The following is a 12,767-nucleotide window of genomic DNA, read 5'->3' as shown; positions in this document are numbered from 1 at the left end:
ACGAGGTAATGAGCAGCATTCTAAATAGCAAGACTGACCTGCTCAGTGATAGAAATGTTATTACCAGTTTAGCCCAGTATCGATAACTACAGCTAATTTGTAACCAGCAGGTGGGCCGCGTCGGTGACACTGTGCAATTTAGAGGAGTAGAGATAGTCCTGTGCACTTTCCCGGTGGCACCCATTGGAAAAGGCCTTTGTCCCTCATTGACCCTCTGTCTGTGCCTGTTTCCATCTCTGCCACAAGAGAGCACTCTCGGCCTATGCACGGCACTGCTCACCTCCCAGCTGAGGAGCCGGGGCTGTCCGGGGAGGTGAGCGGGGATATGAGGTGCTAATGCAGGGTTCAGTCCCTACTACACACGGTGCGTGTCCAGCTACACCCACTGTGCCCGATCCCCTACATTTCCTGCACCCCTAGAACAAATGACTGGAGTTGATTTGGAAAGAGTGAAGCTAAAAAGCTCACTCAAAGCCGGCGCTGTTTCACAACCGCGTTTAGTAAGCTGCGGTTCTCCCTCTTCCGCTCCAGGGGCAGTGCGGCCCCGGGGCATGCCCGGCTTCCTGGCCGGACACGGGCACCACGGAGAGCCGGCTGCCGGCACCAGGCCCTGCCGCATACCACTGCTGGGAGCGGCGGCTGTGGGCAGGCTGACCAGGAAGTGACGCGGCTCTGCTGCCCCTGCTAATGGCCTCCGTCCCTGGGGTCACCCTGCTGGCTCACACCGCTGCCGGGCACAGGTTGCACCATGAAGCCCCCTCCGCACTCCTCGGGCGCAGCCGGGGCCCGGCTTTCACCGGCTTCTCACGGGCCATAACCCCACAGCACCGCGCTCCCCCCACGCCCAGGTGTGAACAAACCCACACCCCCCCCCACGGTTAGTGGCATCGCCCGCCTGTCACCGACGGGGCGTCCCCACCTCCTGCCCCGCCCCCCGCCCGGTGGCCTTAGCGGCGGCGGCGGGGCTCAGTGCTCAGAGCGGCGGCAGGCAGCGGCATCGGCAGCATGGCGGGGGTCAGCGGCGCAGAGCGGCTCCGAGATGGCAGCTGCCACTTCCAGCGCTCCCGGCTCATCTGGATGATCGCCATCGCCTTCGGCATGGTCGTCCTCGGAGTAAGGAGCGGCGGGTGGGCGCGGGGCGGAGCGGCGGGGCCCGGGGCAGACGTGCAGGCCTGTAGCAGCTCCCCGGCGCCCTCGGAGCTGCGGCTGCGGAGCTCAGGGACCGGATGGGCATCCCCGGGGGTTTGCCGCTACCGTAGCAGCTCAGTGGGGCTCGCAGGCAGCTCCGAAGCTGCAGGGATTGTGGAACAGGTTTCCTTAGTAGTCCCGACAACCATGGGAACGCCGCTTGCTGAAGTAAACCGGGATTAAAAGGAAACTGGAAATGTTGCTTTGGCCAGGTCAGCTCCCGAGGTAGCTGAACAAATCCATAAAGCTGTTTCAAAGGAAAGATAAACTGCCTGAATTCTGAGGCGAAGGAAGGCTGTGGCATAGAGCATCCTGGGTGCTACAGCTTGTGAGGTTTTGTATTGCAGGTAGCCTGTGAAAGAGACTTCAGCATGCACAAAATTGAAACTACATCGTGGAGCAATGAAATTCTAGGACAGCCATGGATTAGAGCAGCCTTCTGGTACCTAGAACAGCCTACAGGAAATCTGGAGAAGGACTCTTTACAGTGACTGTAGTGACAGGGCAAGGAGGAATGGCTTTCATCCGACAATGGAGATTTAGATTAGACATTAGGAAGCTCTGTACTATGAGGGTGGTGAGACATTGGCACAGGGTTGTCCACAAACTGGCAGTGTTCAGGCCAGGTTGGACGGGGCTTTGAGCAACCTGGTCTAGTGGAAGGTGTCCATGCCTGTGGGGAAGGAGGTTGGAACTGGATGGTCATTAAGGTCCTTTCCAACCCAAACCATTCTATGATACTAATAAACAAGGTGCATTCACAAGTGATGGCTTTAGTTATGGACTATATTAACTGGTAGTGGTGTTGGAAAACAGACTAGTTCAGTCACCATGTTGGTTTAATTTGTAAAAACAGACTTAAGCTAAAATAGGTCAAATTATTGGAATGCAGAGATTAATGGCAGTTCTGATATATCAGACAAGTCTATATTATGACTTGCACATGCTGTAGTTTTTGTTCTGTTTACATGGACTTTCTAAACATAATGGCTGCCACTGAAAAAATGATTGCCAGGTCAGGCCACACAGCTCACAAAACAACTTTTGTACCATTTCAGGGAACAGAGTGAGCTTTAAGCAGATTCTGTGTTTAAATCCATCATCTTGCCACATCCTTGGCATAGCCAAATTTACATATAGTTAGAAACTGCGGCATTGATACCACAGGAAAGATAAGCCAGTGTGAACTATGGCCTAGTTTAGTATTTACCTTACATCCCTAAAGGTCTCTGAAGTGCACAGCTCACTGGCTCCCTGCTTCTCCTCCACAGCTTGTTAAAATAAAGGTAGACAGTTCTGAGCACTGCAGGCAAGATACCTGCACCTTCCGTCTTCGGCTTTGCACTTAATTATCGTCTGTGCCCATTTCAAAACCATGCTTTTTGTTTAATGGATAAAAGAAGACAGACTGATCCATCAGACATAGATAGTTATTCCTTCTTCTCAGGCTAGCCACTGTTTGAATTCTTCAGGTTAGTTGCCTCACATTAACTTCCTCAGGACAGAGACAATGTATTTTTTGCTGCTTCTGTGTGCAGTAGGTAATGAGCTTAACTTAAAAGCCACTTAATGTACAGATGCACTCTTGGTACACAGATAGCAACCTTAAACTTTTCACCTTGGCATCTTCTGTGTCAGGAAAAAAGATTTCATAGGTTGAATCTTATTAAGTAAGTGTGCTTTAGAAGGCTAGTGGTCCTGTTGTTGAAGAATATGGGTCATGGCCAGGGTTAATGGAATAAAAGTTCAACTGTTAATAGATGAATTCTAAGCCATGTTCGACAGACACTGGGGGGACTGCACAAAAGAAGAAAGCTAATTTGAAAGTTAAGTTGACAGTAGTTCTGCCTTGAAGTAACCTCTTTATTTTTTCTCTCTTTTTTTTTAAGTGGGTGTCACTTTTTCCTTCGACTATACCTTATAGTTATTTGGGAGTGTTTGGTACCTTCCTTAATTATTTAGTGGAAAACCACCACAAGTGGGTATGCTATGGGTAAGTAATATTAGATTGTATGATTACTCTGCATCTCTCCTGTTGCCTCTTTCTGAATCTTCTGCTTAGTGTTAACAAGCTTTCCTATAACCCACTTTTTAATTAGATTTAAAGAGCTCTCCTTTGAAGCTCATTACAACTAAGGGTATGGGGTATAAGGACACAGCAGACTAGGCAGGCTAAGACCAGTATGAAAGTTTAAAAATTCAACTTAGCATTTAACATTTGTGTTATAATGAGAGAGGGGGGAAAAAAAGTACTGCTTTTGGAGCCAGTTATTAGTCCATATGTAAACTTGTAACACCCCCTAAAAGAGGTTCTTTTGTCAAACTGTAACTTAAGTAGTCTTAATTCTTTCTCTAGGAGTCTTCTTTTTCCAGCTTCACATACAGAACATTTTCTACCCTGCTATTCACTTATCCTGATCCTGCCCACATGAAAAATAATTGATGAAGAAACTATATAGTGCTAAATTTTGCTCTGTTACATAACTTAGGTTTTGTTATTTTAATTAACAAAAGAGCTGGAAAACGTTTCCTTGTAACCAGGTTTCTCACTTGCTGACCTCCTATAAAGACAGGAAGACAGCAATAGTCTTGTTTGTTTTACCATGCATCATTTAGAAAATAAGCCTTTATTTTTGCTTTAGCAAGGTATTACATCGATCCTAACTGATGCAAAAAAAAAAGGCTGCTATGTGAAAATTTGTATATTAAATTTGGTCAAGATATTGTATATGCTGAATCTATATACACAGTAGTTCTCATAGAACTAAATCTCTAAAACGTTCAGTAATTCATTAGGATCACTAAAAGTACTTGTGTTAAGTAAAAGGATAGATTTGTATGCTTAACTAAGATTAACCTGTACAGCTTTCACTGTGCATTCAGCTTTTTGGCTTAAACTGAATGCTGAAACTTCTGTAAACATGCAGTGGAATCTTGAAATGGTAGGCTGAGGCACATGGCATGAGATAGATACAGTTCCTCTCATTTTCTCAGTGGACTTCAGTTTCTTTTAAGAGTACACGTTTGGGTTTTTTTCTCTAAGATAAGAAACACACCTCATTTTCTGGCTGAAAATTAGATGTTATTTCTATGCTTCCAGCTTTACAGTGTCTGCATAATGCATCTTGGATACAACAGTCTTCTCCCTAATTTTCAACAAATCAAAACCTATTTTCTTTTTATTAGGTTCTGGGTATCCTGGTTGATTCATGTAGTGGAAGCCTTCTACGGTGTTAAGATCTGCCAGTAAGTTGTTCCCTCCCCTAATGCCAACATAAGTTCTCTGAGAAGGATTTCTGATACAAATGACATAAGCTACAGATTGATTTGGGCGATTCTCAGCAGTGTTATTATTGCAGAGGGTATTGATAAAATCCTTGCTGCAGTGGCAGACAACCTCCACAAGAGGTTACTGCAAATTCTGCCGATGTGGTGGCAGAAAAGCCAGGGATGGCAACTTGCAGAACTGGCAGCAGCAGGGTTTGCCAGAGTTTGTCTGTCTGCCTCTGAACAAATTGCTGGATAACATGGTGCCTTACGAAGCAGAGGGAACAGTAGATGGTGTAGAAATAGTCTGGTAACTTAAAGTGTTACAATTTCATCATATTTTACCTCATCAGAATTTTGAGATAGCTAATTACATGCTGAAATGATTGCATCTATATTGTGAGAATACAATTGGACATTTCGTTTGGGACTAAGTAAGATCTGCTTGTATCCACAGCTTTGTGGGATAAAAGATCTTGACTAATCATACTATAAAAATAAGGCAAACTAAGTCTCATCTTAGGATAACAAATTAGTTGGAAAGGTAGCCTGTCCTTCTGTTCACTTGAGTTTTGTTTGTAACAGTTCAGAAGAACCTAGGTGTTGGTTTTCATACATTACAGAGTAGTTGGCCCATCTGTTTGCCATTGTAAAAATGATGTCTTTCCACTTCATTTAGTCAAGTTCACAGCTGTCTGTCACAGATTTCTCAGGTAACATCTCTTGGAGGAAAAGGGATTTTGTTCCATGGAAAGCTGTGTCAGGTGGTTCTCAAGATAACAGAATATGGATGAACATTTTATGCCTTCAGAATGGGAGTTAGTAATAAGTTTTTTTACCAAGCTTCAGTTTTAAATTATGTAGCTTTTAAGTTAAAATTTTCATTCTTTAAAGTTAAAATTTTAGTTCTGATTCTGCAGATAGGTAGGTATGTATGCTTAAGGTGATTAAATATGAGGGAATTTTGATTACCAGTGAATGTACCGAATAGGTGAATTGGAATCAAGTAATGAAGTTTTAGAGAGTAGTGTTAAAGTCCATAAGAGAAAGCAGATTGCCTGCCCATCATAATCTCCTCAAGCATATTTTTGTAGATTACTGAACTGTCGTACTTTACTATGAGTGACAAACACTGTATGCTTTTTACTGATACGAAAGTGATGTCTACATACAAACATCACAAAAGAGGCATGAGGAAGAACTAGGGAGGAAGAAGAAATTCATTAATCAATAGTAGTACTGTCATTGGCTGTTGGCCTGTATTTCTGCATATGGTCTATTCAGATAAGCTTGCTTCATATAAGCAGATATATGAAGCAAACATTTGGAAACGCTGCAGCTGTGATTATTAATAAAAAAATTAAGAAATGTGTTTGTCAACACTTGCTACACAGTCACTGTGCATGTACAGGCTAGGGATTAACTGACAGCTGAACTTTTCTAGCAAAGGTCAGTAGAGGGAGCTCCTTTGTAAACTAATGCGTTGGAGCAGTTTTACTTCACAGTAGTTTGCTGGACATGTAAAATGCGTTGGTTTTGCTATCATGCTTATACCCATGCTTTTCTCTAAAATTCAGTAGTATTTCTCAGCAATGGAGGAAAAAGTGAAATCCTCTGTAATGTATTAACCAATATAGGAAGGTCTCTGTTTCATAAGTCAGGTCAGGTGCCTTCAGCCTCTTATCTGTCTATTTTTCTAGCCACAGATTCAGCTAACAGTGCTTCTCTGTCCTGCATCACAAAGTAATTGTCTGGCCTCATTGCCCTGCTAGCATGCAGTCTACGTTCAGTGACTGTTCAGCAAAAAGTGATATACAGACTTGTGCATTAAGATTAATATTAAGATACTCTAATTTCTTGTTTCCTTGTACATAAACTTCTAGGATAAGTAATTTCAAATAGCATAGACTGAAACTGCAATATGTATACTACTGAAGAAACTGTATGCATGAAATCTCTGAAAGACAGCTTAAAATTCACTAAAGTCACAAGAACTTTTATGTTTAGTTACTGCATGGAGTAAGTCTCAGCAGATAGAAATTAGTGATGCTAGGTTCAAGTGTTCTAATCGAGTCTGCTGTATAAAGGATGGGTAGAAATAGCTAACCTTACTTTGTAAGCATCACAGTATAATCTACAAGACTGTAAGTTTTTTGACACATTTTGTGCTTTTATTAATCTTACAGATCTAAAGGAATCACTGACCCAGCAGTTCAATTTCATTGGTTTCTTCAGACACTTTTGTTCGGGTATGCTTCCTTCGGTCTTCTGGTGTCTTACAAGCCTGCAGCCAAGAAGCAGTACTAGAAGCAGTGAAAGAAGTCACTTCTTTTGTTCTTCATCCTCATTTTTCAGAGAATACCTTTGATTACATATCTAGGTGCTGTAATTAACTAAAATACATTCCTGTAACATGATGCAGTGCCGTTTTACCCAAGTAACTCTCTTCTTACTAAAGAAGATGATTATAATTCACAGGGCCCTGTGGATACTTCAGTAAAAATTCAGCCCTTCAGTCTTGGCAATGCCGGAGGTTAATTCCACTTAGCATGCAAGAAGCCAAAAGTTGCTCCTTTGCAGTTTTTGACATAGATTATAATCTGATTATCATAGAAAAGTTCCTGACAACTGGTAGTAATAATTGATAAATTACCTTTTCATGTGGAGAAGTTTTCTTCTACATCAGGGAGAGTATTTACAGCCACAAGGGAACTTGCACTTGTTTTGTGATAGGGTTTAAATTTACATATATTTTCTCTACAGGACCTCTTAGTGGCTTTTGTTGTTGCTGTTAGACCCTGGTATTTGTACTTTGTTTTGTGTAGTTATTTTTTTCCACAAAAGACAGACTACTGTATTGCTGCAGGCACATTAAAAAGACCAAATCTCAGTTCTGGTTGAGGTGCAGTGATGAGCTTGAACATGTAATGCACTTCAGTGTGGTTTAATACATGTGCCTTAAATTTCATGCAGCATGACCTCATCTTTTGAATGACGATTTTAATCTTTGAGTTAGTACAACATAAAATAATAATCTTGTAGCTTTGAGGGCAGCTTGTTCAAAAAATAATTTATTATCCAAGAAAGAGAGAAAATACATTGGCATTCCCAAAACCTAGATGAAAATTTATATTTTATATCTGTGGATGAAATTAAAAGTAGTGAGTAAACATACACCACTGCTCATGATGCTGATGTCCTGAAATCTGTGGTTGAGTGACCATCTTAAGGCCCCCTCAGAGTACTTCTGTATGCATAGTGAGCCTTTTATCATACAGTCTTTGAATATCTGAACAAGAATTTAGCCTGTCTTGTTTTAGCACTTTTTAAAGTAATAACTATTTAAATATTAACTATGGTGTGGGGAGAAGTTTTAGCTTGCCATCTGTGCTGCTAGTGTTCTGGAAGAAGGGGAAAGAAAAAAGTTTGTTCTTTCTTTAACAAAGAGTTCCACAAGGCAGTAACAAATAAACTTCTGCCTTATGCAGTACCTACAGACTTTAATAATTCGGAGTGAGAAGTCTTATTCAAGCACAGGTACACAAGGTTTTTGCTTTTCCGTCAGAACTAAAGGTATGAAGAACTGAATGGTTTAAAGTGGTGGTTTGTCTACATTTTGTAGAGAAGTAGAAACTCATGTTTAGTGGCTAGAAATCCAATAGAAATGTCAAGAGCCCAAACGGTTTTGCTGTCTAATCTTTTATCTTAATCTATGACTCTGGAATAAAGATTAAAAAAAAATTAAGTTGTTTTTCTTTAATTTGTTCTGGAAATAAATGTCTGTACAAAATGTCTAGGCATCATCTTCATACTCATTGCAGTATTCACACTTGGAAGATATAGGATCAGCTGACTGTTATGTATGCTTTCTAAAGTGCTGCAGAAATCTAGCATTTCTAACAGGGCAAGGTATTGATGTGACTTCTTTCTAATAAAAAACCCAACACCACAAACGCCACAAAAACCTCCATGGCACTAAAACGTGTAGATATAATACCTTGTGGCTCAAGATGAATTCTAATGGAATGCTAAATGAGCATTAACTTCAGAATGGGAAGGGATTAAAGGAATAACTTTGATTCAGCATTCTCATGGTAGTGTTCCTGTACAGAGGAAAAGGTGTAACAATAACACCAAGGCTCGTTAAAGAATTAGGAAGAGTGGCAGGATACTTTTCTCCCTCCTAGGTACTTTTGTCTGGTTTTGTTTCCCACTATTCACTTTCCATCAATAAAGCCATAGATAAGGTCAGAACTACACTAGCTTCCCCTCCCACCCCCAGTCTGCACTCCAAGTGCTTGTCACACTCACCATCACAGCTTTCACAGCCCTTCCTAGACTGAGCTCTGGAATGGCTAGAGATAAATCACAGCTCTGAGAAATTAACTGCTTACTCTTAGACTCAACTAGAAAAGCTTCCTTTTAGAGAGGCAATGGTAAAAGCTTCCACAGGGAAGCTACAAAAGAAAAAAGTGGTCCATTTGTAACATTTATAACAGACTGGAATCATCAGCAGAGTTTTTTTGAAATGTTTACGGTGTTTTGTTTGGTTGTGGGTTTTGGGTGTGTGTTTTTTTATTTTTGGGGGGTTTTGGTTTTTGGGTTTTTTTTGGGGGGGTGGGTTTGTTTTGTGGTGTTTCATTTTTTGCTTGTTGGGGTTTTTTTGCCTTGACAGATGTCAGCAGCTCTCTGGAGGTGGTTGGGCTTTGCTTACCAAATGTTTTAGAAATGTAACTACATTGTACTCAGCTACCATCAAACGTTTTCTCTTCCCTACTCTTGCTTTGCAGCAGTTAAGTTTCTCCACTTGATTAACAAGTATTTACTCTCAGCCTGTCTCAGAACTGCAAGCAGCTCAGATGCCCATTTTCTACAGGTTTTGAAGTCCATGAGATCCCCAAGTCAAAATCTGAGAAGCATGGGATAAGCAACACTTGTTAGAAACCCACAGAATGACAAGATTCAAAATAATATTGAGATACCATTTCTGAATATTTAAGTGTCCCTGACATCACAGCAAGATAAACATACCATAATACTTTGCAAAATTACTAGTTAAAAAAGGAACCAGCAGAAGCAAAAGGAACCTGAATCCAGGTCTGCAACTCACTAAGCTCATAGAGACATACATTCATTTACGGCTAGCAACAGGCTCTTCAGAAACAGTACTGGCTACACCAGACAACCATTTCTCCAGGCTACCCTAATAGCAACAATAAGGGATTACTCTTCATCACATAGAGCAATTCTTTCCACTGCAGTAAAAATCCTCTTTCCACAACAAAAGGGCAGAGCAACCAAAGCATACACTTACATTCTCTTAGCAGCAAAAAAGCTAAGTGTCAAACCATCTTCCACATCCCACCCAACCCTCCCAGCCTGACAAAAGAAAACACTTGCAAAAATGCTTCAAAATACTGCTTCCCACCAAAAGGAAAACCAAGTCAGTCTTACAGAAGGGCTTTTACTATTAAAGAACACTAAATAAGGTGGCAAATCACAAAGAAAGCTAAGCTGACATTCAGAAAGGTTTTCCAGGGTGGATATTTCTGCTCCCTAGGGTGTGGACAGTTGTAAAGAGAAATCCTTATTAGCTATCCATTCCTAATTGAAAACAAGAAAAAAACCAACTTGCTATGAAAGCCAGTGTGCAAAGCTGAGTATGCTTTACGCTAATAAAGTAAAGTAGATGCCAAGACAATTTAAAACAACGGTGCCTGTTTTTTTCTAAGCAAAAGTAAGTCATTATTTGACCTTCATTGGTGTTCAAAAGAAAGAATTTCCTACAAGTCACAAATAACCACATCTCTTACAACAGTGCTTTTATGATGATTGCTTTGTAACTTTGTTGCAGGAGAAAATGCAAAAAACCCTTTCACGTATCATTTCATAATAAATGGGAATATGTAGAAATGAGTGTAATGTACTTCTAAAGTACGGTGAGGAATCCAGATGAGCATGTTTGACAAATCACTGCTTAAATCAAGCTCTGCTGATGAGAGCCTGGGTCATGAAACAAAGCAAAAGCTCAGAAGCCTTGCTGAGTCCGAACAGAGGCAATGAGTTGTCTCCCATCTGTTTCCAAGCACCATTTCTAAAGCCTTAAGGGCTGTAGCTCATTTTTCGCAAGGGAGCAGTGAAAAACCTCTCTCAGACTCACAATGCCTTGCTTTGCCTCTCTTTTATGCTGACCTAGATATTCCTAAACACAAGAGGAGTCAACTGGTCCTGCCTTTGGACTTGGCCTAGTGAGGACTTAAACCTTCTGGCTTGTGGCCAGCAAACCATCCATTCAGTTTGTCTTGTCAGCAATGAGTTTACTCAGGCTAGTGCCTGTCTGCAAGGGCTACATGAACAGCTCAAGAGGTTGCCATAGGTTGTTCAAAGCAAAAGAAACCAACACAAAAAACCCTTGACATTTCCTTTACTAACACTTGCCAGAGAAGCAGTAATACGGCACAACCACACACTACACTAGACCTTACAAGGCCTCTGAAATTCCATATATAACTACAGCACATGCATCGCTAGGATGGAGAAAGAAAGAGAGGTATAAGAAACACCACTGTATTTGTGGCACCTTTTTTTCCCAAACTGTTTTCCCAAAATAAAACCTCTTCCATGACACCTTGGGGGAATAGACAGGGACTCCAATTTACCAAGTTCAGAAACCACACAAGTTAAAATGTCCTCCTAAAGGACTTCTTACTAAAGAAAACAAAACCAAAACATCCAAGCAAACAGAATTAGACACAAACATGACCCTCCCCCACAAATTCCAGAAGCATAAAACATTTAAAAGTAAATAATAGTACCTGCATTTAGAAGAGTTTTACAGACAACACAGCAGCACAGCCAAATCCCCTCACCAACATAACCTTCCCTTCTAAAGAGAGGGTGAGCCCCTCACACCCTTTGTGTGGATGGGCTCAGGTGTGGTTGATCTGGCTCTGCCTATTAAGGACTCTTCCTTTCTTCAGAGAGATGAGCTGCTTAGGCTTAAGGACCCTGTTGTTATATATGTTCACTACTGAAGTACTTGAAAACACTCATATTTCATTAGAATGCTTTCCAACCACAGCCACCATTTTTTGCTGCTATATCATTTAATATAAATAAAGTGTTTTTTTACAATGGGAAATTCAGCAGCTCTGCAGGGTATGACATTCAGAATTATCCCTCCATTGAGATGAAGGAAAAAGTTGGGGGCACATGAAAGCAAAGGGTTGTAATAGAAACTCTGCAAACTGCAATAACCTATACATGGTAGACTGGTTACAGTTAAACAAACAGGGAAGAAGGTGACAGGAGAACCAAGAAGCTGACAGAAGAACAAAGGACAGCAAATAAATGACTGGCAGGAATTACAGCCCAACCCAGTGCCTTGCAGTTGCCTTTTCCAACCACTAAACCACTTGTCCAGGCCTGGATCTACGAAAAGTTCAATGTAATGTGTGAAAAGCATTTACTGCATTTTGGGATGGGAAGGAGGATCACACGTTTCTAAATCTTCCACAAGTATTAGGCTAGATGGCAAAGTGCTACTTGTGAGGACATGCCACCTGCAAGGGGAGATGAACTTCTCCTGATACCATGTAAACATGTACTGGCAGAGCTTTAGATGTTAATCCAGAGCTAACAGGACCTGTCTGAAGAGATCAAGAAATCAATGCAGCAAGAGATTTTGTTCAATTAAAGATACACCTTGTTTGTGTCAGTTCTTGGAAGAAGTTGTTCTGTGTCCCTGACAACCTTGTACACATGGGGCTGCTCCCAAAGCTCAATAGCTTAGTTCTAGTGGAAATACACAGGTCAAAACATCCACATACATTTTAGCAGGTGGTCTGCTGCACCCTGATCCAATTCACCAGGTGTCATGGACCTCATTCACCTGCAGAAGCCCAGCCCAGGACACTTCTGCACCCAGACTCAACACATTGCCCAGGAGCACAACCAGGTACAAACAAGGTAGTGTTTGCTCCTGGCCCAGCATGTGAAACTGAAGCATCTCTCAAGAAGAGATGTGCACCCAGCCTGGCAGTCTCCTGGTCTCACTCCACAGGGCAAGAGTGGTCCTGCCCAGCTGTGCTCACCCCCCTTGCAGCCCAGAGCTCCCCCTGCATTAATGATGTGGATTTTGTGTCAGTGTCAATGTCAATGACAAAGGAAAGCAAATTAATTCTGAAGTTTTAATGCAAGGCTTCTAGTAGTACTGTATGCAGGAATGACAAATATTTCACTGCTGAGGTGGTATAGTATCCTTTTAATTATTTGTCAAACAAATATAATGCTTACATTTGCATTTTGCTGAT

At 41.6% G+C, this 12,767-nt stretch overlaps 1 protein-coding gene across 1 annotated transcript; it reads left to right on the top strand.

Moving 5' to 3' along the window:
* The first annotated feature begins 958 nt into the window (after positions 1–958).
* Positions 959–8,197, top strand: TMEM254 (transmembrane protein 254). Its single transcript, XM_005152704.3, has 4 exons — positions 959–1,113; positions 3,078–3,181; positions 4,375–4,434; positions 6,642–8,197. The coding sequence occupies exons 1-4, from the start codon at positions 1,006–1,008 to the stop codon at positions 6,760–6,762; spliced, it is 393 nt and encodes a 130-aa protein (XP_005152761.2). The 5' UTR covers positions 959–1,005; the 3' UTR covers positions 6,763–8,197.
* The last annotated feature ends 4,570 nt before the right edge of the window (positions 8,198–12,767 follow it).

The sequence above is a fragment of the Melopsittacus undulatus genome, chromosome 8 (genome assembly GCF_012275295.1).
Source record: "Melopsittacus undulatus isolate bMelUnd1 chromosome 8, bMelUnd1.mat.Z, whole genome shotgun sequence".
Classification (NCBI taxonomy): Eukaryota; Metazoa; Chordata; class Aves; order Psittaciformes; family Psittaculidae; genus Melopsittacus; species Melopsittacus undulatus.
This window is presented reverse-complemented; position numbering and strand designations above follow the sequence as displayed.